Here is a 26,128-nt window from a genome sequence, read left to right as displayed (position 1 = left end):
TAACCTCAGTAACTTTTCCTCTTCTCTCACAGGTGAATAAGAATAAGAAATGGCGTGAGCTCTCCACTGTCCTTAATGTGGGTACATCCAGCAGCTCAGCCAGTTCTCTAAAGAAGCAGTATATCCAGTACCTCTTTGCCTACGAGTGTAAGGTGGAGCGTGGAGAGGAACCCCCGCCGGATGCCTTCGCCATGGGGGACAGCAAGAAGCAGCAGCACCAGGCCAAGGTCCAGCCTCCATCACCAGGTCAGCAAAACACACAGACTTAATTTACCTTGGGATCTTTTAACCCAAATATGTAAAACACAACTTTTTTAACATGTGCAGCAAAATCTTAAAAGCATATTCTAATTATTAGCTTGTTTTCAGCATGACATTTAATATGAAAAACTCTATATTGACAAAAGTATTGGGGCATTTCATCATTTGTTGATTTTTTTTTCTGAAGTCAAAATATGTTTAAAATGCATTTGTTGAAGTAGCTGCCTCTACTGTCCATGGGAGACTTTCTACTAGACGTTGTAGCATCGCAGTTAAGATTTGATTGCATCCATTGACCAGATAATTGGTCAGGATGTTGGATTATCACCACTCCACCTCATTTAATATATCAGTGTGGGTTAAATTCAGTGAACTCTTTAGTCTAAAAGACATCCCTTCACCCTCTTAAACACATGCCCTTCATCCTCCTCTCCTCTCATCTACCTAGAAATGTATTTGACTCCGTCTGCACACAAGCTAAAAATATCTGACAGGTGATTGAGTCAAGCTGAGAGCAGAAAAGAGAAAAGGAGAGGGGTAATGGGGGGGAGGGGGGGAATGGGGGGAGGGGGGCTGTCAAGCAGCCAGCTGAAGGAACAACCCCCCTCCCTGCCCTCAGGCAAGTAACTGATGATGTCAGAGAGCGAGAGAGAGCTGTCAGGCAGCAGGAGGGGGGATTCCCCTGGAGAAGATTAATGGGGGGAGGAGTGTGGGATATAAACAAAAATGACCTCTGTCTGACCCCACTCATGCACAGTGGACCAGTGAGCCAGCACTTTTTTTCCCCCTCTCTCTCTCTCTTTTTTTTTTTTTTTCCTCCCTCAGTCTGAATGAATACGGCACTGAGGTCATTTCAGTTCACTCAGACTGGAAGTGCCCTCCCGTAAACCCGTCTGCATTGTTTACTCTGAGTAAAGCATGGCTGCCAGGAGTTCTGGGGCTGGCAGTGTTATGAAGACTTGCACTGCCCTTATTGTGCTTCACTCCCTTTCTTTTGAAGTGCTGCCACGTTACAGAAATACAAGCTGGCTTTATTACTTTTCATAATTAGTTTAGGCTGAAATGACGTCTGCTCATGCCACTTTCCTCAAAGTAGCTAAAGCCTGCACTGTTCACATTTTATTGGATTATGGAAATGAAAGCCTAAGGATTGTAGGATTTTAAACCCCCTACTCTTTATCCATAATAATACAGATGAAAATAATGAAGGCCGTATTTCTTGTAATCTGTAAAACACAATGTTTTGTGTTGCAAGATACATTTAATGGCTATAAAAGGGAAAAGTACATTTTCCGCTTAGTTGCTATGTAAGATATTGTTCAGCTAGCTTGTGTATTTCTGCACCACTTTTATTTTATCAAAATGATGAACATGTGACTGGACAGCACCTAGATAATAATGTGTGACCAGAACCACCATTGCCAGTAACATCTGCTATAAAATATAAACATTTCTGTTCAACCATTAGCCTTTCAGAACAAAAGGTTCATTTTTCGGCCTTTGTTTCTTCCACTTGACTAAAGCATGAACGCTGGTCTGGTCTTTTTGCACCAGGAGTGGCATAAAGTTATCCAAAAGCATTGTGTAAGACTTGTGCAGTAGAACATGCCAAGATTCATGAAAAATTAGGGTTTCATAAAAACCAGGGTTATTCCACCAAATATTGATTTCTGAACTGACAGTATTTCTTCAGAATTTGGTAGAAATGTTGTCTGTAGTTTATAGAATAAAACTACAATGTTCATTTTACTCAAATATATACCTATAAATAGCAGAAACTGAATTGGTCTTTGAATTTTTTCCATAGCTGTTTATGTAGTCACTTGCCTCCTCCTTGTCCAGTCTGCAGTATGGAAGCACTTAAACGCTGAGCCAGCTAAGCAACTTAAGCAGCTTGTACCAAAGAAAAATACTATTTTTTTTTCTTGTTGATGTAAAATGTTCAGTTACATACAATACTGATTTGAGTTTAGGTTGGCCGGCACTAACACTGAGTATTTAAACATTGAGTTAGCTACAAGTATTCATCAGTTATCATTAATAATTGAATTTTCACTGAAGATATGACTATCATCAAGAGCTGTCTGTTGATGGGTTTCGTCAGATAAGTCTGGGAAGCGGGAGATTTATATGAGTATTTGTTTGAGTAATGCTGCGATTTGTCTGCTAGCTGTCTTTTCTCTCTATTTCTTACATATTTTATTTTTCTTTTCTCTCTTTGTTCCACAGCAAACTCTGGATCTCTCCAGGGACCTCAGACTCCGCAGTCAACAGGGAGCAGCTCCATGACAGAAATGCCTGGAGATTTGAAGCCCCCAACTCCAGCAACCACTCCTCACAGCCAGATGACACCGCAGCCGAGTGGCAGGTGAGTAAAATCTTTAAAAGGTTGCTTTACTCTGATCTAGTCAGCAAACATACTTATATTTGCAGGTGTTTATCAACCCAAGATGCTTAGTTCCAGGATTTGTCATTACCCCTAGAGGGCAGTAATGATCCGTGGAGTATATAGCACAGTGGGAAACTGAGGATAAATATCTAAAAGGGCAGAAATGCTTAAAAAAATAGTGTTTAACTAGAGCTAAACCTGACAGGGGCAAACAAGAAAGACAGACAAATCAGCACTAAAAGAAAGATTTCCCGATTGAAGTACCTTCCTTTGTTTCAGACTAAATATAAGGTTGGTGCAAACATTTAAGCACATTGTATTAGGTTTGACAGTTTTGGCATCAAAGAGATCAGATTGTATCTATTCTATATACACGAACAATTCAATTGTTTGATTTGTGTTGTTATTAAACAAATCACCTGCCAAGTAGCATCATCTCCAGAGATCATACTTTAGCCTCAGAATCCCATTAAATCACTTGGCCTTCTGGAAATACTCTTCACAGCAGGATCAGAAGTGCTCAGTTCTGACGAATATAGGAATCTAAAAATCCAATTAAAGAGAATTTATACAAGATAAAAAGATGTAGGGCTCTGAGTCGTCCAGCAGGCTAAGCGTTGTCTCTGTGGTCAGGATTTGGTTCGAATCCTGTTCATGCAGCTTGCCACCGGCTACTGGAGCCTTGAGAGAACACAATTGGCCTTGCTTTCTCTGGGTGGGTAGATGGCGCACCTTGTGCTGGGCGACGAGTCGCCGCGCTTTCCTCAGAGTGCGCTGTGATGCTACTCGGTAATGCTGCATCAGCAGCAGTTCGAAAAGAGGCGATGTCTGACTTCAAATGTGTTGGAGGAGGCGTGTGCTAGCCTTCACCGTCCTTGTGTTGGGGCATCACTAGTGATAGGGAGAGTTGTAATGAGTGGGTTGGGTAATTGGCTCTGTAAAATTGGGGTGAAAATGGGATAAAAAATTTAAATAAATTTAATGAAATAAATGATGGAAAGATGTATATTGCAACCTTTTAAGTAAATGCCACGAATTCCTATGATCGTTGGATTTCTGGACTACTGCTCTATGTCTGCAGTAATACTAAATAAAAATAATTTAGCCAACACTTTGACACTACAAATGTTAAGTTTTGTACTCACAAGCTCAGGTATGGCTTTGCCTGCAGTGCAGTAGAAGGATAAGTGAACAATTAAAAAAATCTATTTCCTGAAGATCTCCTCTCTAATCTGGTTATTGGAACATTATTGTCTCACCTCTACCTTCAGGAGCAGTGGTGTGAGTGTGCAGGATCCCTTCTCGGAAAGCTGTGACCCTGCTTTCCAAAAGCGGGGCAACGTGCCCCCTGGTGTGATGTATCAGCAGAGTGCAAACGTTGGAGATCCCAGTGTTCGAATGCAGTACGACGCCAACAAGGAACCCTATGGAGGTCCACGAAAGGGTGAGTCAGTTTGTTTATTTGCTGTCAGACTGCGTAGATTTAATATTGAATTATAGTAATGGTCTGATTTGAAGAGCTGTATGTGTGACTGAGTGGATTTCTTGGAGAGTGCTGCCCCCTAGTGTCTGTGTAGGAGTATTAATCCATTTTTGTGTTTGCAAACTTCATGTGCTTACAGGTGGCAGTGATCCTTACATGCCAGGACAAATGCCCAGCAGTGGCATACAGGACATGTACCCACGTGGACCCTCTGGAGGGCAGGGTATGGGCCCACGTGCCCAGTATCCTTACAGCCCAAACTTTGAGAGAAGGTTGGTAGCTATCATTGTGCAGTGAGTTACTCCCTGGAACTAATACATACATTTTAATAATGTTGTCTTAACTGTGCTGTTTGTCTTCTTTAGACCTGCCCATGCGATGGGTCCAGAGGGTGGATTGGCAACCCCTGGGAATCAGAACAACGTGATGCCTTCCAACAGTGATCAAAGCTTGTACTCAGGCAATAGGTACCCCTCTCATCAGAGGTAGGAATTGATTAAATGTGTGTGTATATGAATTAGGCCCAATCCCATTTCTCTTTTGTACCCTTACCCCTTGTTTTTGAGTGTAAATCCTCCACCTAAGAATTGGGGCAACTTTTCAAGTACCTGATACAGGTATAACAATGGCAAGGGAGCACTTAAGTTCAGCAACATAACTGCAGGATAACTAGTTAACTTGAGGGCGTCTCATGTCTTCAGAAAGGGAGCAGGTTGCGCACCAAATAATGACTATTGTCCATTCCTTAGCTCCTTAAAATGCCTTGTTCTGTATAAGAGCTACAGGTGTGGGTGATACCTTATTCTCTGCAGTAAAAAATAACTTATTTACATTCTGAAAATTTGAGGGTTCGGAAGTCTTCTACAGGACACTTGGAGAAGCTGCCTGTTCGCTTTTTATTTCACCTAATAACATAAGATCAGTAACAGGAATCAATACAAATTCTACATGTTTGAAAATAGACATAAAAACTAGACAATCATAACGAAACTAAAGGTTTGGAGGACATGAACTTTTTGATTTGTATTCAGGAAAATATTGATTTTAAAATGAAGTTCGAAAAAGAGCCAATTTTATGATTTTATTCATTATATTTTGACTTCATATTATAATAGTAGATTTCCTTAAATATTCTTTTTATATTTTTATATTTTCTATTACAATTACAATTACGCCTTGCAGTAATGTTCTTTATCACCCAGCAAAGCTTTTTCTGTAATGCTTGTATAGAAATCCTCAAGATTTAGGGGTGTAATGTCAGGCAGACTATTGACAAAAAGCCTGCCCTGTTACGAGGTTAATTCCTCTGTGATGAGAAGCTGAAATTAACCTTTATTAATTATTATTTTATTTAATTTTTCCATTCCACCTTAAATTCTGCAGCATTTTCCTTCTGTTGCACCATTAAAGGTGGAATGGGAAAGTTAGCAAACTTGTAGGGTTTTTACTAATGCTTGTTTTAAAGAAATGGTCATAAAACATTGAAACTACACATTAAACTATGGTAACAGTTAGTAGTTATCATATTTAAAAAAGGGAAATACTCAAATTTGTCGGTTTCTTTGGTTGCTTGTGCCAGTGATTCTCAAAGCCCTCTGTTTTGAGTATGCCTTTGAAAAACCTTAGTTTGAGGGGTCATGAAGCCCTAACATTAAACTCCTAACAAGAATCAGGACCCCCTATCTCCTAGGCATGCACATGCAAAACAGAGGGGTAGAGCTAAGGGGTGAAATGGGATTGGGCCTGTGTGTCTCTGAGCTAAATATATGTGAGCTTATATTAATAATATGTGTTCTTTCTAGGCATGGACATGATGGTTATGGCCAGCAGTATCCCCAAGGCATGCCGTACAGTGCTCATGGAATGTACCCACAGCCACAGGTCTGTTTGCTGATGTGTTCTTAGTTAAACCGTGGTATTACTGTAAAATTGAATGAATGTTTCAAAATCATCCAGCATGATGTATCAAGTTAATTGCTCTTTGTGTTCTTAGGGCTACAAGAGGCCTGGGGAAGCGATGTATGGTCCCTCAGCAAAACGGCATGAGGGTGAAGGCTTTGGAATGCAGTACAGTGGCCAGCAACCAGACATGTACGGCCAATATGGTAGTGCATACCCAGATCGCAGACCCATGCAGGGTCAGTTCCCGTACCAGTATAACCGTGAACGCATGCAGCACGGAGGACAGGGTCCCCCCCAGCACGGCATGATGAGCGGAGGTCCATCGTCCACTCCCAGCGGAGCACCTCAGGGTTGGCACCCCAGGACTGAAATGGGCTTCCCATACACAAGCAGACAGGGCCATGGACCCCCATATTCCTCCATGAACCGCGCAGATGACCCAGATGGCAGGGCAAATCAGGACAGTCAGTGGCCAAGTCACCCTGGGCAGCGCCAGTCACCTTTTCCCTCCCAGTCCTCCTCCAGCTCCTTGCCCCCCATGACAAACCGTCAACCTCCGGCCTCATACCAGTCTCCTCCATCCATGCCCAACCACATCGCACGTGCTCCAAGCCCAGCGCCCTTTTCTCGTCCCATGGGGGGTTCCATGTCCCCCAATAAAGTTCATTTGATGCCGTCTATGAAGATGCCCAAGACAGGGATGCCTGGGTCCATGCCATGCTCTCAGAGTGGTGGTGTTCCAGTCCAAGGCCTTCCTCCTATCCAACGAGAGATCACTTTCCCTCTGGGTTCCGTTGAAGCTACACAGCCTCAGTTGAAACCTCGTAAGAGGTTGACTTCCAAAGACATTGGTAAGAGTCCCATTGGTAAAATTACGATTACTTAGAAACAGCTTAGAAACCGCTAGTCATTAAACATATTGAATCATTGCCCAGGGTGACAGCTCCTCAAAACAACTGTTCTCTTGTAGGAACACCAGAGGCTTGGCGTGTGATGATGTCTCTGAAGTCTGGTTTGCTAGCAGAAAGCACTTGGGCCTTGGATACCATAAACATCTTACTGTATGATGATAACACAGTGTCATCCTTTACCCTTTCACAGGTAAGTTTGCAGAAGAATAGCTTTAAAAAATAGTTTAAAATGTTCTTCTGGTCAGACCTTAACTAGAATGGCATTTGTGTTCTGTTTACGTAGCTGCCAGGTTTCTTGGAACTCATAGTGGAGTATTTCAGACGATGTTTGATCGAGATCTTCGGTATCCTGAAGGAGTACGAAGTGGGTACAGAGGGCCAGAAAACACTTCTCGGTCCCATTCAGGAGCCGACAGCCAAAAAGGAGGAATCGGAATCTGAGCTCAAGGAGCTGGACAGCCATTCAGATCCCGAGCAGCCAGAGAAAAAGCCAGAAACAGCGTCTCAAAGGCCTGTCCCCAGCAGCACATCTGGAGCAGATGCTTCAGAAAAGAAGAAACCAGCAGAGACGATCGATCAAAAAGGAGAGAAGGACATGAATGCGAGGAAAGAAAAATGTCCTTCCTTAGAACCAACGGCCAAACAAGCCAGCAAGTATGACCGACTGCCAATAAAGGTGGAGGAAAGGGAGGCAATCGACGACATGGTGGAAGACCGATCGGAGCAGCTAGGTCTTGTTGGAGATTTTATCAGTGGCTTGCTGCACTGGAAGGCTGGAGGTGGAGACTCCACAGCACACATTCAGACTCACTTAGAAAGAAAGTATCAGGAGAGAGAATCTCAAGCCTCGCCTGTAAAGGAGTTTGAATGGGAAAACGAACAAGGCCTGGACAGTGAGGACTGCAGTAGGGTAGAAGAGGAACCTCTTAAAGAAGCCCAAGGTTCGACAGACAAGAACCTTTCAGCTGCTGTGGTGAATGATGTATCATGTTTTGCTCCACCGACGCTACCAGAGAACGAGGCTAAAGGTTTCTCTTTACGAAACCAAGAGAACAGCATCCCTTTGCTGGAGGATGAGCCTCGATGCTGGGATGAGGCACCGCTCTCCACAGCTGAGGATTGGCAGGATGAGCTTGCCAAGCGCTGCATCTGCATCTCCAACATAGTCCGTAGCCTCTCGTTTGTTCCAAGTAACGACGCTGACATGGCACGCCACCCAGGCCTGGTGCTTATACTGGGCAGGCTGGTGATGTTGCACCACGAGCACCCAAAGCGTAAAAGGACATCACCCACCTACCAGCGCGAGGAGGAGCGAGGCCTGGCCTGTAGCAAAGACGAGTGGTGGTGGGACTGTCTCTGTGCCTTGCACGAAAACACCTTGGTCACCTTGGCTAACATTTCAGGGCAGCTAGATCTGTCGATTTATCCTGAGAGCATCTGCTTGCCCATCCTAGACGGGCTTCTGCACTGGATGGTGTGTCCATCGGCGGAGGCCCAGGACCCTTTCTGCACAGCGGGCGGCTTCTCGTCACTGACGCCGCAGAGGCTGGTGCTGGAGTGCTTGTGCAAACTGAGCATCCAGGACTGTAACGTGGATCTGCTCCTGGCCACGCCGCCGCTCAGCCGGCAGGATCGTCTCTACGCAACGTTAGTGCGCCACGTTGGTGAGCGCAAGAGTCAGGTGTGCCGCGAGATGGCGGTGGCCGTCCTCTCCAACCTGGCGCAGGGCGACTCCACAGCAGCTCGCTCCATCGCCCTTCAGAAGGGCAGCATCGGCACGGTGATCGGCTTTTTAGAGGACAGCATCGCCATGGCGCAGTATCAGCAGAGCCCCCACAGCCTCCTGCACGCCGGACACCCGACGCACCCGGAGCCGCCCAGCATCAACATGATGTGCCGGGCTGCTAAAGCCTTGCTGGCAATGGCTCAGGTGGAGGAAAACCGGCCCGAGTTCGTTCTGTACGAGAGCCGGCTGCTGGACATCACTCTGTCGTCTGTGCTGAACTCGAGCGTAGTAGCCGTTATGTGCGAGGTATTGTTCAAGCTCGGACGCTCGTGACACAAGCAGCAGCCCATCAGCAAGTGCCATCAGCGGAACGGGACGCGGCCGAGCCACATAGAATTGTCGGTGTTATATTTTTATTTAATAAAAAAAAAAAAAAAAGCTTACACAAAAAAAAAAAAGTTTTTACGTACAAATTATTAAATAGAGATTATATATAGCTCCTCTACCCCGTTCTTTTTGCAATTTTCATTTGGGATTTTTAAATGATTTTAATACAGATATTTAATACTTAGTTTTTTCTATTCTTTTTTTATGTTTTGTTTTTCTCCTCCCTCGTTATTGTTTTAACCAAAGTTGGCATCAGACAGATACTGTATGTTCGTTTTCAGAGATTTTTGCTCTCAGAATGTTTTTCATTGTTTGTTTTTTTCTTGTTTGTTTATTTGAGGATGCAGATTTATTTAAATTGTGAGATGTGTTGTAGATAGAACTTCTCTCTTGAAATGTGTTGAGATAAAGATAAAAACACTGACTTTACTCAAGATATACATGTATCCAGCTCTAAAAAAGCTTTGTGCAATAGGGTGTAGTTGGCTTGTTGGAGGGGAGCTTACCAAATGTGAATAACTCTTTACCACAGGCAATATTCATAATCTGACAACCAGTATTGCACTGCGTCACCACACCAGTATCCAAGGGTAAAGTGAGAGCTGGTTTTAAACTGACTTTCTTCCACCATTATGGCCATAAGATCACAGGATTGACTCTCTGAACATTGAATTTTAAAGCGCTTTGGTTACCACTCCTCTCCATTTGACTCGTGGGGCAATTTGTATATATGAGCTGTACAGTAAACATGCCCCCTCACCTTTTTATTTCTCCAAGAGATGTGGTATTTTACAGAGTGGTGGTAGTTGATGCTAATTATTAACAGGAATTTGGACATGGAATTTTCACCTTACCAGCTTTTGAGGGTAATGTAACGATGTGGAAGATGTTCCTGTGTGGACTGTGCACACGATTCTGTGAAACAGATAAGAATGACTCCCTTAAATGGCCTTGAATGGTGTCTGGCTTAAAAAAAAAAAGGAAAAAAAAACAAGCATAATAAAAACAGAGAAAAAAAACAGGCTCATCAAAAGTCGGTTGGTGTAACTGTAATCCAGCGAAGTTCAAAGTTATCCCAATATGACTTAAGCAACAATTCCAATGACAATGTACAACTCTGTGAACTTTTTTCATGCCATATGATTTGATGACCATTGTTTATTAGTATAAAGTCTTTATACTACATGTTCCACATGTTTAAAAAGTAAATGTACATGAAATCTGTTTGAGCACTGTGAAGACTGTTTCTATGTATTTTGTCTTTTAGTGTTAATTGATGTCCTGTGCCATCTTGTTGACCATTTATCGAGTCACATAATACAAGAAGCGGATGAATCCTGTATCTAACAAATGGGGTTCCCCTATACTCTTCTCACCTACTCACTTACCTTTTAATTAGAAGACAGTAGTAACAGTAGTGCATTTCCAACAGCTAGGTTGCATGGAGTCTTTTAAATCACCCACAACACAAGAAATAACCTCATGAATTTTAGAGTGATCAAAGTGAGGTCCAAGAAGAGCACCAAAGGTTAGTTACTGACACCAACCCTAAATTCACAGCAACCCATGCAAATCCGATCCGATCACTTGCAAGTAACAGTGCGGACAGTCATCTCAACAGATCTGATTTAAAGTGGCAGTCTGTATGATTTTATTTCTAAACTGAATGCAGAAGCATTTCTAAGTGGAGAAGGGCTAAAATATTTTTTCAAAGGTACCAGTGTGCTGGAACGACCAGCATCACACGCCTTTACGTACTTACTTCACATCTACAGATTCTAAAAGAGGATCCGGCTCAGTTTTACTGAGCGTGAGCAGCTGGTGGAGCAATGGAGACTTCAGAGGGGGAAACTCGGAGCTCAGTAGCTCATTCACTCAGAGTAAAAACAAAGTGTGTAATTGAAGTTAAGTTTCTTTCTCAGCGCTCTCTGTCTAAATCCTTAAAATTATGGACATCAGCTTTGAGGAAACCAATCTGATTTGACTGCAGTCTGAACATAGTCTTGGAGCTGTGTCATTTAACACACTTGACTCTGCTGTAGATTAACCTGACTTTGACCTAATAATGAGGGCTGTCAACATTAATGCCATAATGCATGAAGTTAATCTAAAAACTTGAACGTTTTTTTTTTTTATGGCAAATCAATTGTGACAAAATTGACAGAGCTTAGTGACACATTAGCAGTTTTATTTAGTGATATAGCACACCAATGCTTCCTTTTATTTACGCTGAACTTCTCTTTCCTTCTCCCTCTCTCATACCTGCATGGTCATGTGCATGCATGCACACAGTTCCTGTTTTCAAGCTGTTTAGGATGGAATATGGAGCTTCACTAGCGCTTATTTCCTTTATTAAAAAAGTCTCAGTTAAACTCAGTAGCTCAATAAAATTACAATATTCTAGTTAAAATGCACCAACACTACCCTGAGAATATTATAATACGGTAAAAAAAAATCTAGTTATAATTACCTGTGTCTAAAAAAATTGTAATCAAGATTTTAATCCATGATTTAGTCACATAAGTCATTCCCTTTCCCTATACGTCTGTGAAAAATATTTCACAACTCAGTGATATCATGTGACATCATGTTCAGTAGCTCCTCCATTTCCACTTGTGTTTATGTAGATTTCCATGAAACGTGCGCCCAAAGTGTAATTATGGTGCGTGGCAATGGACAAGTGGACCGGACCAGACTGGAATAAAATTACCGGAGGACCACAGAGTTTAGCAAAAAACAGTAGATAATTTAGCCTGTAATTTTCTCAGGGGACGTCTGAGAATAAACATGTACATGTTAGTTTCTGGATGGGAATAAAATCACAGAGGACCCCCACTAAAGAGAAAATTACCCCAGTACCCCCTGAAAAACTGATCCCGTCCGGTTGGGACTTTACACTGATTTTTATTCACATTTAAATACTCATTATTAAAAGGAAGAAAAAGTGTGATTAATTGTGATGAATTACAAAATTCTATTGTGATTTTTTTTTTATCAAATGATATCACTACTCATAATCTGTAACAAAAAAATGTTAGGGCAGGAAAAAGTCAAAACTGATCATTGGAAGGCTTTATTTAGAAGGAGAAACATTATTTGATGCACATGTTTGAGTAAATTCAGTTACTCAGCTCCTGTGCTACTCCACACTGCTGCTGAGGCAGCAGCTCTGGCCAGACTTCTCTCTTTTAATGAATGACGTTATGTACTAAATGTGTGGAAAACATCAGGAGCAGTCACAAGTGTGCTCACGCTGATGCCCACAGGCAGAATTTCTCAGTTTCTCTACAAGCTGGACGATATTCCGTGCCTCCTTTTTCTACTTACGGAAAACCCTGTTCAGTCTCCTCTCAAGTTAAACTCAGCAGTGCCAAATCCAAGAGCATGTTTAACTCACTTACAGTAATTTTGAAATCTTACTAGTTTTACTTTCACTTTTAGAGCGACTTTGTTCTTTTTCTTGCGATTTACATGTAAGCGTTTACAAAAGTAAATGATAAAGCACAAAATATGTAAATGTTTGAGACCTTCTCACAGTACAGGACATGTAATGTGATTTGGAGCTTAAGAACAGGCAAAATAAATGAGCAGCAGTGTCACATTTTGAACAGAACATAAAAGTACAAACACAGGTGGATTTTTTTGGTACAAAATTAATAAAGTGATAAAGGCATGATGGGTTGAAATCCAGTCAGCTTCTGGAGGTTGCTGTTTAGTGTAATACTGATGAATCCCATGATGCACTTAGAGTGTGTTGTCTCATTTGGACTACTTGGGAGTGCAAATACACTTCAGCTTTGCATCCAGACTGGTAGCCATCTTTCAGCCATTGATCAGAATAAATCAAATACCGGTACCAAAGCTCTCTCTTCTGTCAGGACTCTGCTCTTCCCCAAGTCAAAGCATGTTGATCCTCCAGTGTGTAAAGTTTGTAAATATTCTGTTTTCCGTCCACAGATCGCACACTATTTTGATTTTAAAAGTGAGTCCCAATCAAACGGTGCAGCATTTTCTTGTGCCTCGTTTTTTGGAATAGCAGGAAAAAAGGACTGCATTTTTTGCCGAAACTCCCCCAACTGCAAGAAAGACAATATAAGATAAATATGGCAGAAATGCAATTGGTCAAAAAGGTAATTTTTTTATACAGCATAACAGGTGAAGAACAATATGATTTTATATGTGTGGATTATACAAAATGTACAGTTTCTCCTAACAAAGTGACAAAATGTGATTTATGAGTCTTCTATCTGTACTCTACATTCACTTTATCCATATTTGTGCACATTCTCTGAAGCCTTACAGATACAGATGGAATGGAGTAGTACATTTAAAAGATATAGCAATACATGACCACTCCCATTCGGACATGAAGAAGAAGAAACTCTAGCAGTAAAGAAACTTATGATGGATCTTTTTTTTTAGACACAGTTTACAGCTGTTTCCATCACTGCTGCTTTTGTCCTTTTGTATCAGGTAAGTACATTTTCAAAACCTCTACAGTTGTCATATTTGTTGTGAAAAATCTTTGACTCTGAGCTGCCCTCTAGTGGATGTTTTGCATCCATATATCCATATCAGGAACATACAGGATTCACAGAAGTACTATACATTCTGAAGTGTTTATCCATTTTCATATTTAAAAGGTAGTATAAATGAGCTTTTGATGTTTAAATTAATTTAATCATATCACAGTTGTGAAGTTTATATTCTGGATTTTTTTATACAAAATGTTGTATAATGCATTTACTTACCAATTGGTGCAAATGTGTACAGTACATTTTGTACAGTTTAGCGGTGGACAATACATTAGGTTAAAAAAATGTCTACAGTTTTATTCCAGAAAGAATATTAATAATATAATTACTGCAGTACTACTATTGTGTGACGTGTGTTTGAGCCTTAGTATATATATATATATATATATATATATATATATATATATATATATATATATATATATATATTGCAGTCAGAGAGAAGTAATTAACAGTTTGTAAAACTACATACACTGTGGACACCCATAGCCTTCCAGACAGCAAAACTGAGGAGTCCAACTCCACACCAGGCATACAGGGAACCCCATCCCAAAGCACGCAGAGCAAGAGAAGCTCCACTCTCAGGAACTGCTGCAGATCCCAGCATACCCTAAACACAACAAAAACAACAATAAACAGCTTTATTTCACATAAATCCTTCTCTAACAGATACTCAAATAACACATTACACACTTACTGTGCTTAAGTGACAATGAGGTACCGTATTTTACGGACTATAAGGTGCATCGTATTATAAGGAGCACTATCAACGAACATCCATTTTCTGGTCTATTTTCATGTATAAGGTGCACCAAATTATAAGATGCATTTTGGGATACACTATAATAAACTTCTAATTTAGCAGGTCTCTCTGATGGGTGGTGGTTGGGGGAGGATGGGTAGCTAACTAAGTTAAGTAAAGCTAAGCTAAGTGAACAAAACTGTAATATAAAAAAATCTTTATAAGTCAAACGAATGTTAAATCTACACAGATTTCTCCCTTAATAACAAACAAAAATTGTTCCAGTACTAAGGCTGAAGCATTAGCGGCTAACCGTTCCAGCTAGCCGGGGTTAGCAGCAGGCTACAGGCCGATAATACTTCCCTCTGAACAGTCAAAGAGATAGCACAGTTAGCAGGCAATGCTAAAGCTGCTCCATCAGTGCTAGCCGGGGTTAGCAGCAGGCTACAGGCCAATAATACTCCCCTCTGAATAGTGAAATAGCAGTTAGTGGCTAATGCTGCCCCAGTGCAGGAGAACTAAACTGAAACTCCTGTATTTGTACTTCAGCGGCTTTACTGCTCCTTATAACCTGACTGGTAGAATTCATACATAAGACACACTGGATTATAAGGCGCACTGAGGATTTTGGGGATTTTAAGTGCGCCATATAGTGCGAAAAATATGCTATGTCATTTGGAGGTAGAGGTTAACAGTAAATGCACACACTAAATTTGTAATACAAACACTTGAGTCTAGGGGAGTGTCTTATAAACAGATAATGTGATGTTTGATAACGATGTTGGAGATCCTGGTATCAATGTAAAACCCTAATTCATTAAGATGAAGCTCCTCTGAGATTTTTTTGGTTAAGTAGTAGTTTAGTGTGTGCATTTACTGTAAACCTCTACATGGCTCTACCTCCAGCCACCTTATTTCAATTAAGCACAGTCTGCAGTGTGAAGAGCTCCCTCTGCTGCTGCATGCAAGTAAAGCACTTGAAGTTTGCTGTAATAAGAGTTTTTTTGATGTAAAACTCGTGTCACAGAATTGATTAAATGTAGTGTTTCACAGATTTGATTTACTCTTACCCAAGAACATGGGGAGAAAAAAAGAACACACATTCCCAAGGTGTTTCTATTTTTCTGACCAAAAACCTTAACAAAAATCAAGTCCCTGAATATTCAGACTTGATCAGACACTTTAACAAGACTACTGAATCAAAACATTTTTAAAAAATTAAGCCAGTGGAGGAAATCTTAAACATAATTTTGATGCAGCCTGTATTTAGGTAGGTGACACACATACAACAATTCAGGTGAAATTTGAAAAAGAAGGCTACAAGTCTTCGATAGATTAAAAAAAAAAGTATACTACAGTTACCAATACCCCGTCATCAGCTGAGTAAGAAAGACATCTCTGTCCAGCATAAGTTGCCGAATTTACCTCATAATTAAATTATGAGACTCAAATAGCCTGTGACGATCAAATCTGCCGTCCCGTCACTCTGACCTCACAACCGCATACCTCTCAACACTGAATCTAATTTGGCCTCTTTAAAAAGCCTTATGACTGAGAGCCATGTTTACAAAGATGCAACTGTGCTTAAAAATAGAAGAGAAGAAAAAAAAAAGACAGAAAAACTAGATTACAAGGACGTTACTGTTTTCCTTTGGGCTTCAAAACAAATATAACTCTCGAGTTCTATGTGAGGATTTGCGCAATTTCTAATTTCATCCCGTGAGATAAACAAAGATAAAAACAGCCATAGCATAATTCAATAAGAGTTTCATTATGGGTGGAGCAGAAAAGCAGACACTGTAGATGCTTCTTTAGCCACAAGTAAAGTTTTTTCTTCTCTAGATTTTATTAACAGACTTATTAACTAAGACAATCTTACTTGGTTCTTTAATTTATTAAAAATACTTTTGTGATATTTCAGGATGTCCAGTATTGCTGTAATAGCCCATCAGGTGTTTTTCTTAGGGCACACAGTAAATTTTGGAATATCTGTAAATGAAATTGGATCAGACCCTGATTCGATTTGGTGTTGTAACTTTGGTATCTCTAAAATGTGTATCTTCTACCATCCTTGTTTTCATTATACATTATTGTACTTACTGCAGTCAGTAGAATGATGCACTTTTAAAGGGGAATTCTGCAACTGATACACATATGTATTCAAATGTAAATCATTACTTTGTAAACAGTAATTTAAATCGTTAATTGCTCCTCCTTATCTGAATGCATAAGAATTTTATGACAAATATGATAAATAGTCAGCTTAGTAAATATGCACTGCTTTTAAAGGCTTTTTACTCCTTTGGGCGGACACCAGCCACACATTGGTGCTTTTTACGGCAAGTTTCAGGTAAAGCACTATTAAACAATGTTGGCCTTTTATGACATGTGAAGGACACTAAACTGGATTCCTTGAAATGGCTAAAATCCAAAAGTGATAAAGAACTTAATAAATGACTAGAAAATTACACCAAAAATGAAGTGACCTAATTATTTTTTATTGTCAGTTTGTTTTCAGTGAAAGTAAGTTAATTTTATGTTTGGTTGCCTAGTTGTGAAAATGTGTCATATCATAGTACACTGCACCTTACTAAACCATTCAGGGCTTTTCTTTTTAGCCAGGGCCAGTGTTGACCCGAATCCCACTATTACACCTGCAGAGGCCACTGTTGTGAGAAAGACACCACCTGCAAAAAACACAAAACAAAAATAAAAATACAAACATTATGTTATTGCAAATAGGTCAAAGTAACTAAAAAGTGATTATTAGCTATGCAGTCTAGTGTAGTTATCCTCTCTCTTGAGAAAAGCCTGTTGACTTAAACTGACTTGTTCAAGCCTAATCATCTAATCATCTAATCATCGGAGTCTCTCTTCCCTCCATCACCGAGATCTACACCACACGCTGCATCCGCAAAGCCACCAGCATTGTGGACGACCCCACCCATCCCTCACACGGACTCTTCGCTCTGATGCCGTCCGGCAGAAGATACAGGAGCATCCGAGCCTCCACTACTAGACTCTGCAACAGCTTCATCCACCAGGCAGTCAGACTTCTCAACGCACAGAGACAGAACTGAACTCCCACCCCACCCACCACTCACCCAACACACTCGCACAAAACTAAACTGTACACCCCCCCCCCCCCCCCCCTTTACACTCACAAAGAACTGAACTTCACCCACACACACACCCAGTCAGCACACATGACTTTATTTGCTGCACTCTTAAAAACTATAAACTCTACCTCAGTAACTGCTGTGATTATATATGTTACAGTAGGTCACACATCTCTGCACCTTATCCCCACTATACACTTTATTATACCGTATCGGTACTGCACTGTACTGTCTTTAAATTGTCTCGTCTTTTGTATTTATTGTATTTATTGTTATTTAGTGTTATAATTTTATGTTGCACTGTCGTCACTCCTGCACTTTATGTTGTCTATTGCTTGTTGTTCTATGTTGCACCATGGTTCTGGAGGAACGTAATTTCATCACACTGTGTACCTGTACTCAGATGTAACTTGACTTGTGTTGACTTGACTTGACTTGAGGTCCACTACTCTGCATACTTACAACTACTTCTTTTCCAAAAAACACCAGTTGCTCCAGTTGTTCGTTAGTTCAAATGTAGGCTAATTGTGATGTAGATAAGCGTTTATTAATTTCAGATTTACAGCTTTACTAAATCAGAACAGGCTGCACCACACAACCTAGTATATATTTACGTAAGAGCAAGTAGCTACCAAATAGTTATACCTAAACCTAAGCAGTCTCTAAACAAATCGAAAACAATACAGGGCTTGTTTGGATGAAATAAGACTAGTTTAGATAACACACGATAACTGCACACATTCTGCACAAACCAAACACGTGAGGGGCCTTAGTGAACAGATGGGGATCGGGCTGTATCGTATCATATTCAATAACATTTTCAATATCGTGAATAATACTATTACCATGAAATACTTTATACTGCTTTTTTGTTGTATTCACTCTGTTCCCATTTCACATGATATATCTACAAGAGACAGATTATATCTGTCCAGTATAATTTATTTTACTTTAATTCTGGATATATAGAGATAAATGGAGTGCATTATTATTATTATTATGACATTCTGGATCATTGACTTCTCTTACAAATCTGATAAAATGATTGTATTTTTTGATATCTCAGTTAGGGGTGTGCCACTTCATATGGTATGCAATAATAACATTTAATTTTCATTTTGTTGCAGTAGTGTATTCTTGAAACACACACATTTAATTTTCATTTTGTTGCAGTAGTGTATTCTTGAAACACACACATATATAATATATATATATATATATTATTGTTTTGCCATATTGCCAAGAGTATCGTTATCATGAAAAAAAAAACATGAAATCGTGCTATTATTTTCGGACCATATCGCCCATCCCTACTTTATATACAAAATATACACTTTAGCTAGAAGTAGGCTTAAAGCTAACTACCACTTGCTCAGTAACAGAGTCCCTCGAGCTGTATTTGCTTAGCAACTTGAGTAATGCAATTTATATATGACTTACATATGTTGATTGCCTTGTTATACATTTGTTTTCTTTATGTAAAAGCGACTGTAACTCTGCGCAGGAGGCAACTTAATATATTTAACGTCAACTATTTACAGACACGACATACGGACTCGTGGTGCAACCATATTTAGTAAAAAGAAACTAGAGTTTGAAACTAAATAGTGTAATTTAACTGCGGAGTGAGTAAAGAATTTACACACAACTTAAGAAGAAACTTAAGCATAATTGGTTCAACCCAGCCCTGTTCCAGACCCCCAGCTCTATTTATTTATTTATTAAAGCCCTTCATCATTTGTTTTTTGTGCAGATGATTTCTTAAACTATTAAGAGCAACGGATATTCTAAGTTAAATCTAATAGAGCAGATTTCTCCATACAGTTACTATAAATAATAGATAATTCAACTGGTTTATCAGAGAACACAAAACAGAAAATATCTAACGCTACTTCTGAAGAGTTAACGTTATAAATTCAATAAAACTGACTATACATTAACTAGTCTTTTTCCGTTCCACCTTAAATGCTGCGGCAGTTACAGTCTGACTGGACTAGCACCAGCATGTAGCGCTAGGCAACGGCTGCACTAGCTAACGCTGGTTATTTAAGGTGGAACGGAAAATTCCAACAAGACAGCTTTATAAAAGCTTGAGTGCAGCAGCAACACAAGGTTAATTAACGAGTCACGTAATATCTGGTATTCCCCACTATAATCTAGCTCTGCTTGTGAAAAATGACACTCAGGTTTACTGTTTTACCTTTTATCAGCTGTAGTTTTGCTCCGTCCTCACTGACTTTCTGCTCCGCCGCCGCCGCCATCTCCGCCGGGTCCTCCCTCATAACCGCTCCGGCCTCAGCCGCCCTAGGAACCTTTAATTTACTGAGCTCTACAGGCTCTAGTGCTGTAACTTATATTACATCCTCCAGTACTGAGGTAAATATGAGAGCACTTATCACTTCTAACGTCTCTCCAATTTCCCAGCATGTTTATACTTTCATTCATACACACGCATGTTTAATTTTCTAACACGCATAAAAAGCGTAAGTTGTTTTAAAATAAAAATAAAACGCTGCTTTAGGCTCTCGCAAACGACACACGTGCTAATTTCATTTTTTTAATTACCGAATTTCAGTACACATCCTCAACACTGAAAAAACGTGCTGTGCTGATGAGCACTGATGCTTTCTTAATGAATCAAATGAATCGATTCAGTTCACCAAAACCGACACTTTAAATTCCTAAACGGCTGTTCATTCACCAGTATATAATAATATAATATTGACCTAAAATTAAAATAAAAGTTTTGGTCTGCTCATAACATAAATTCCAACCTACTACCATATGTTTCTGTATTTTATATTTCAGGCTATTTCATCTTGGCTTTAATTATATTGGGAGTCCCTGTGGATGTCAAACATAAATTTGTATTTTGACTTTTGATAACAAACCAATCATTTGCATCAGATGTTTCAGATCAAGGAAGCTCCTAAAACATGCTTGTGTTCTAACGTTTCCTGCACAAAGTTGCCCAATGGCAACAAATAAAAAAAAACTTTTTTAGTAAGTTTACAATGAGAATATGGTAAGAATATATTTACATTTTCTTGCACATACATATTTCTGTTTATGACCCACTTGTATGTCTCATGTATTGGATGCAGATATGCCTTGTTATTAACAATAAATACATAAAACAAATAAGATACAGTAATGTACAGAAATAACACTGTGCCATAGAGGGTTAATAGGCTTAGACTTATTAAACTAATATCAGTTTTTCAAGAGTGAAACAGGGGCAAAGTCTTTCTGTGCACATTACTGAAATTTGTTAATGCTTTTGTGTTGTAAGTATGACCTGTACACCTACTTATTCATGCTATTATCCAATCAGCCAATCACATGGCAGCAGTGTAGCACAGAAAACCATACAAATACAGGCCAAGATAACAAGTAACAGTCACATCAACCACCAGAATGGAGAGACGTATGATTAGTTCTGTGATTTTGACCAATGCACGATTAAACAATAATACACAAGCGGGAGTGCTAGGTGTAATATTGGCACTGCTTTGCTGCAGTTGTAGGCACGAGGCTGCAGGCCAAGTGCTGTAGTTCCTCCTTCCTGGGAACTTTCCTCAACTTCATTTTCAGTGCTGGAGTGGGCTGGTCTTCTCTGATCCTAGATCCTAGAATGGCCTCTGGAGGGGTTACATTTGGTCTCAGACTAGGTTGTTCACTTTACACATTGCCTTCATGGGACTCACATGGGATTAAGGTTGTCTGTATTGATGGTGCCCATGTCAGAAGAGTACAAACCCATTTAGAGTTTGGGCCCATGTTCTACCCATGCAAGCTCTACAAAAAGTTAATGCCAATCTTACACCAAACGATTTTCAATTTTAAAACGATAAAAAAAAAACATTTTGCAGTTAATATGCCTTATATGGTTCTTACTTTAATATGTACAGTATTTGAAACACAGGTAGCACTTTAAAGTCATTACATTTAAAGTTATTTTATTTTTGCACTACTTTGTCTTATTGTGAAGTGTTATTCAAACAAGTAGAATCAAGTTTAATAAATACACATTTTGCAAGAATGATGTTCTTTATTGCAGGAATTCTTTCTAAAACAAAGGCAAATGTAAAGCAGTGAAACTGATTTTGACTTTGCTGTACAAGGTTGTAGCAAAAAAGGAGGGAAAATAGCTTATAGGCAATTAAACAGAAAATGTGTTCTATTTAAAAAATAGCAAGAACTAACAGAGTGACAGAAAAATAAACTGTTGATGGGGACGAAAGTGAGTCTCTGATAAATCACAGCAGAATCACCAGAAGCATGATGGGAAATAATCGCAGAAAGAATCTTGCAATTAGTGATTCCCAGTCGTAGCAGTCTTAGCGAAATCTTAGTCTGTGACTAGTCTTAGTCTTTAGATGTGAGAGGGTTTCAGACTTTAGTCTATTTAACGTCCTTTCAAAGTCGTGTAGTGTATAGTTAGAATAAAACTGATAGAACGGCTCTTTTTAACGAGTGAATTCAAAGAGTCGATTCTAAGAGCCGAATCTTTCGTGAACTTGCTGTATGGGTAGCGAACTGGGCTGTGGGCTAGTGTGTGGCGGGGGTAGTGTTCTCACACTCAGACACACAAGCAAGCACGCGCGTGCGTTACGTTAGCTACGTTACGTTACCAAGCCCCCACAGTGCTGGAGAAGGTGCCGATCTGCTCGGTTCTCCCGGCTCTTTTTGCTGTGTGGATAAATCACGGGGCTCTGCGCGGATCTTCGCAGCCAGTGGAGCTTTTGTGAGAGGGGGATACAGCCTTCAGTAGAGAGAGAGAGAGAGCGGGGGAGCGAGGACACCAGAAGGACGGGCTTCCTCCTGTTTCTGCTGCTGCTGGAGATATAACCCAGCGCTACACTGAGCGGAGCGGATGGCGGGGGGACATTTCTACACACCCACCCAGCCGAGCAGCCCGGAGAGGAAAGAGGGCTAATCACAGCCAGCCGAGCTCCTCCAGACACTCCAGCTCCTCCGCCCGAGCTCGCTCTCCGTCTGTTTACACCCTGCTGGAATTAAAACACTGTGGAGGAATATTGTAGCAGGAGCTCTGCTCAGCCTCCTGCGGATCTCCTCTCGTGACCATGCCTCCTCGTGTGCCTGCATGCACTGGATGCAACTGGGTGGCTGCATGTGCCAGCAGCAGTCTGCACTGAGCTCCACTGAATACAGCTGCAGTTGGATTTCTAAAGAAAGAGGTTTGTATGAACGCTTCCACTTTCACTTGTGTCTCTTTGGCCTAGATAACTAGATTATTTATCCATATTCTCTCTCTCTCAGTCCCTCCGTTATCTTAAGTGATGCTCTCATGTTGTGTTTTTGTCTTTCCCCTGCTCTTTATGGCACCCTCTTGCTGGTTTACACTGTTTTGCAGGCCACAGCTGAGTGATAAACATCACCATCACCACTACCACCACCAACACCTCCACCTCCAACATGCATCTTGGAATAGATGAGCCCAGGGAATGTCAGTACAATCAGATCTGCACTCACAACTCCTCGCCCATGGAGACTCCACACAGCAAGAAGAGGAAAGTCAAGAGAAAGTGGCAGATTTTCCCTGGCCGGAACAAGTTTTACTGCAATGGACGGATCATGATGGCCAAGCAGACTGGGGTGTTCTACCTCACCATTGTGCTGATTCTGGTCACCAGCGGGCTTTTCTTCGCCTTCGAGTAAGTCCTGAACTGAACTTTCTCTGCTTTACATTAACAGGTACAGACTGTTCTAATGTGGGGCTCAGAGTAGTATAAGCTGGTATAGGGTGGGCATAATACAAAAAGTCAACTCCAAAAAAAGGTCATACTTTGGTTGGACCATATTTAGCTTTGATTGCAGCATGCATTCACTGTGGCATTGTTTCAGTAAGCTTCTGTAATGTCACAAGATTTATTACAATCCATTGTTGCATTAATTTAACACCAAGATCTTGCAGCAGCGTTGATGATGGTAGAGTCTGACCAACCACTGCACAAAGCCTTCTCCAGCACATCCCAAAGATTCTTAATAGAGTTAATTAGAGTTAAGGTCTGGACTCTGTGGTGAACAATCCATGTGTGAAAATGATGATCTCATGCTCTCTGAACCACTCTTTCACAATTCCAGACCAATAAATCCTGGTATTGTTATCTTGGAATATGCCCGTGTCATCAAGAAAAAAACCCATTGATGGAATAACCTGGTCTATATTCAGTATATTCAGGTAGTCAGCTGACCTCATTCTTTCAGCACATACTGTTGCTGAACTTAGACCTGACCAACTGCAGCATGAACCCCACATCATTTACTTACTTAAATCCAGGTGACGACTGTTTTTTTATTTTTATTTTTAGGCCAGGCAGTGTATATACTATCAGTGCTAAAATGAACCTCAAAAGTACAGCATGATCCTTCAGGTCCAGCTGGTCCAACTTAAAAGTAGGGAAAAACAGCTACAAATGAATTTAATTCAAATATGTATCTTAGCTAAAGGTACTGAAGACATACCAGTGAGGGTACCACCCCCAGTCACAGTTTATACTTTAATAGAGTGTAAAAGCAACAGGCAACAGGAGAAGAAGTGTGTGAGTATGTATACAAAGGTTACATACCTGCTTCAACTTATATACTTAATATTAGTAGTAGTATAAATAGTAGAAGCATTTTGATTTGTCATTATTGTTTCGATTTTGCGCATCCACAGAACTGTAATATCCACCTCATGTGACATCATATCATGATGATATTCACTTTTCTTACCAGTACTGCTCACTCCTGCATTCTCTCAGTTTTGGCTCGTGACCCTGAAGGATGGAGGCCTCTTCATTTCTTCTCCACCTTATGAAGGCCTCCTTCTCCCATCCTGCATTCCTCATCGTTGTAAATGGTGATGTAGTGAAACGAGCAAACCGAGGACAGATAAACACAGGTTTTCCAGGAAGAGATGTTGCTAGCTTTATCAAGGGGCTCATTCACGGATGTCTAAAGCGTGGTGTTGTGAGGCTTAAGCTGAGACTTTCCACACAACGCTGAGCTGCTGTCTTGGTTTATAGCCTTAATTCAGCACACCATTCATGATCAGTTTTCCAGACACAGATTAAAGCTGCTTACTAACTCTGGATTCAATTACATGGTCAGTGGGGATTCAGTACTGAGAAGCCCTTTTAGTTAAGGACTGCGTGTGGGTCCAGGGAACAAAAAAAACAACAAAAAAAAAACAATTAAAAATAGTCTCAGAATAGGATTGAGGAGCATGGATGAAAAATGTTTTAGTGGCTATACTTTGATATTGTGCCTAAGTACCTTTTAAGCTGAACTTGATTGTGGTATTTTACCCTATACATTTACTACAGCACAGTTGTAACCTGCTCATGTAATGGAGTTACATTGACTAGTTTCTTTACAATATTTATTGTTGTATGAGTTGTGATATGATAATGTACCTATACTTTCACTATTATACAGTTTCTGATTTTTTTTTAATTGAGATTAACTGTCATTTTTTTACCCATATTTTCACTGTAGTAGTTTCTGCTCCTTAAATATAGTTAAGCTTTGATACACTACCTGTACTTTCACTATAGTACAAAAAAACATAGTTTCTCTGCCTTTAAATTGACTTACATACAGTACCCTTATGTTTACTATGCTGGGTTGTGAGCTGGGTTGTTCAGTATAGTTTTATAACAGTTGTGAGTTCTATAGCATAAAATCTCTTGTTCTGGATCAGGTTATTGTTAGAGCAGGTAAATGTAGATCTAAGTTTACAAATCCGTGTCCCTGTCATGTACAGTGGTAAAGGTGATGTAACAGAGTTTCTTATGTAATACCTGTTGTCTTGAGTAATTTGAGTGTCTCGGTCAAACTGGTAAAGATGTTTGACGTATTTTATTCAACTTCACTCCAGTCCAGATGCGATTGTACAGCACATGTGAAGAACAGCATGCTCTGTTGTGTTGAGTCTTTCCAGGAATATTCTTGTCAGTTCATTTCATTATGATGCCCTGGGGGCTTAGTGTGTGCTCATAAAGCTGCAGAAATTCAAAAAGTTAAACCTAGACAGACTGAATAAACTTATCAGTTAATATACACTTTAATAATAAAAAAAAAATTGTCCCAATTTAATCCTCAGTTATTTATTTTGAAATAACTTTAGTAAAGTCTTAAAATAATAACACAACGACCTGCAGTCGTCAATGTCTGCAGTGGATCTGGAGAGATGCTATAAAATACCAAAATTCACAACCACTAATGCTAGGGGTGTAAGAAAATATTAATATTGTATCATATCACTGTATTTGTTTTGCAATACTGTATCAATTTTCAAAATCACTGTCGATAGTATAGTTTACATATAATGATTGGAATCAGACATTGTTCATTTTGTGTTGTGTTTACACACTATGATCGTTAGACAGTAGTGTTTTGTTCTTGTTAGATCTCACTGTTTTGATTCCATAAAAAATAGACTTTGTTATGGTTTGCCATTCCCTGGTCAGGTGCACTCTGATTTTTGTCGAATTGCTATTTCAGTGGTGCAGCTACATGGACTTGTCCAACAGTTCTATTTCATGTGGGCAGCTTAGAAGCTTAGAGAGTTCAGACATTTAAATTAAAGCCATTAGAGTAAATTGTAACAGATTAAAAGTATAGTTTGTCAGTCACTGGAAACATCTGGGAAGTCACAGTACC

General features: G+C 40.1%; 3 protein-coding genes across 4 annotated transcripts in view; 2 read left to right on the top strand and 1 right to left on the bottom strand.

Annotated features, from left to right (window-relative positions):
• Positions 1 to 10,283, top strand: part of arid1b (AT rich interactive domain 1B (SWI1-like)) — a 92,111-nt gene extending 81,828 nt beyond the window's left edge. Inside the window, exons 15-23 of the mRNA XM_049484606.1 lie at positions 33 to 246; positions 2,491 to 2,629; positions 3,922 to 4,094; positions 4,273 to 4,405; positions 4,499 to 4,618; positions 5,936 to 6,014; positions 6,127 to 6,886; positions 7,006 to 7,136; positions 7,230 to 10,283. Of these exons, the coding sequence (XP_049340563.1) occupies positions 33 to 246; positions 2,491 to 2,629; positions 3,922 to 4,094; positions 4,273 to 4,405; positions 4,499 to 4,618; positions 5,936 to 6,014; positions 6,127 to 6,886; positions 7,006 to 7,136; positions 7,230 to 9,005 (3,525 nt within the window). The 3' untranslated portion in view covers positions 9,006 to 10,283. The remainder of the gene's footprint in view (positions 1 to 32; positions 247 to 2,490; positions 2,630 to 3,921; positions 4,095 to 4,272; positions 4,406 to 4,498; positions 4,619 to 5,935; positions 6,015 to 6,126; positions 6,887 to 7,005; positions 7,137 to 7,229) is intronic.
• Positions 10,284 to 12,116: 1,833 nt separating this feature from the next.
• On the bottom strand, positions 12,117 to 19,885 carry tmem242 (transmembrane protein 242). Its single transcript, XM_007255430.4, has 4 exons — positions 19,656 to 19,885; positions 16,923 to 17,023; positions 14,067 to 14,204; positions 12,117 to 13,135 (listed from the first exon to the last, which is right to left on the bottom strand). Exons 1-4 carry the CDS (start codon positions 19,735 to 19,737, stop codon positions 13,025 to 13,027), a joined length of 432 nt encoding a protein of 143 aa, XP_007255492.3. The 5' UTR covers positions 19,738 to 19,885; the 3' UTR covers positions 12,117 to 13,024.
• Positions 19,886 to 21,980: 2,095 nt separating this feature from the next.
• zdhhc14 (zinc finger DHHC-type palmitoyltransferase 14) overlaps positions 21,981 to 26,128 on the top strand; it is a 49,120-nt gene continuing 44,972 nt past the window's right edge. For both annotated transcript variants that reach the window (XM_022684795.2, XM_007255428.4), the window contains exons 1-2: positions 21,981 to 22,656; positions 22,833 to 23,133. In XM_022684795.2, coding sequence (XP_022540516.2) covers positions 22,895 to 23,133 — 239 coding nt within the window. In that variant the 5' untranslated portion in view covers positions 21,981 to 22,656; positions 22,833 to 22,894. The remainder of the gene's footprint in view (positions 22,657 to 22,832; positions 23,134 to 26,128) is intronic.

Source organism: Astyanax mexicanus, chromosome 1, assembly GCF_023375975.1.
Source record: "Astyanax mexicanus isolate ESR-SI-001 chromosome 1, AstMex3_surface, whole genome shotgun sequence".
In the NCBI taxonomy this organism is placed as follows: Eukaryota; Metazoa; Chordata; class Actinopteri; order Characiformes; family Acestrorhamphidae; genus Astyanax; species Astyanax mexicanus.
This window is presented reverse-complemented; position numbering and strand designations above follow the sequence as displayed.

Bases quoted from the DNA above. Each gene is read 5' to 3' on its own strand.
- tmem242 (XM_007255430.4), bottom strand. From the start codon at position 19,737: ATGAGGGAGGACCCGGCGGAGATGGCGGCGGCGGCGGAGCAGAAAGTC. The intron at 17,024-19,655 runs GTAAAACAGTAA...TGTTTTTTGCAG, and splicing joins AAAACTACAGCTGATAAAAG to GTGGTGTCTTTCTCACAACA. The intron at 13,136-14,066 runs GTATGTAGTTTT...TCTTTCTTGCAG, and splicing joins AGGCTATGGGTGTCCACAGT to TTGGGGGAGTTTCGGCAAAA.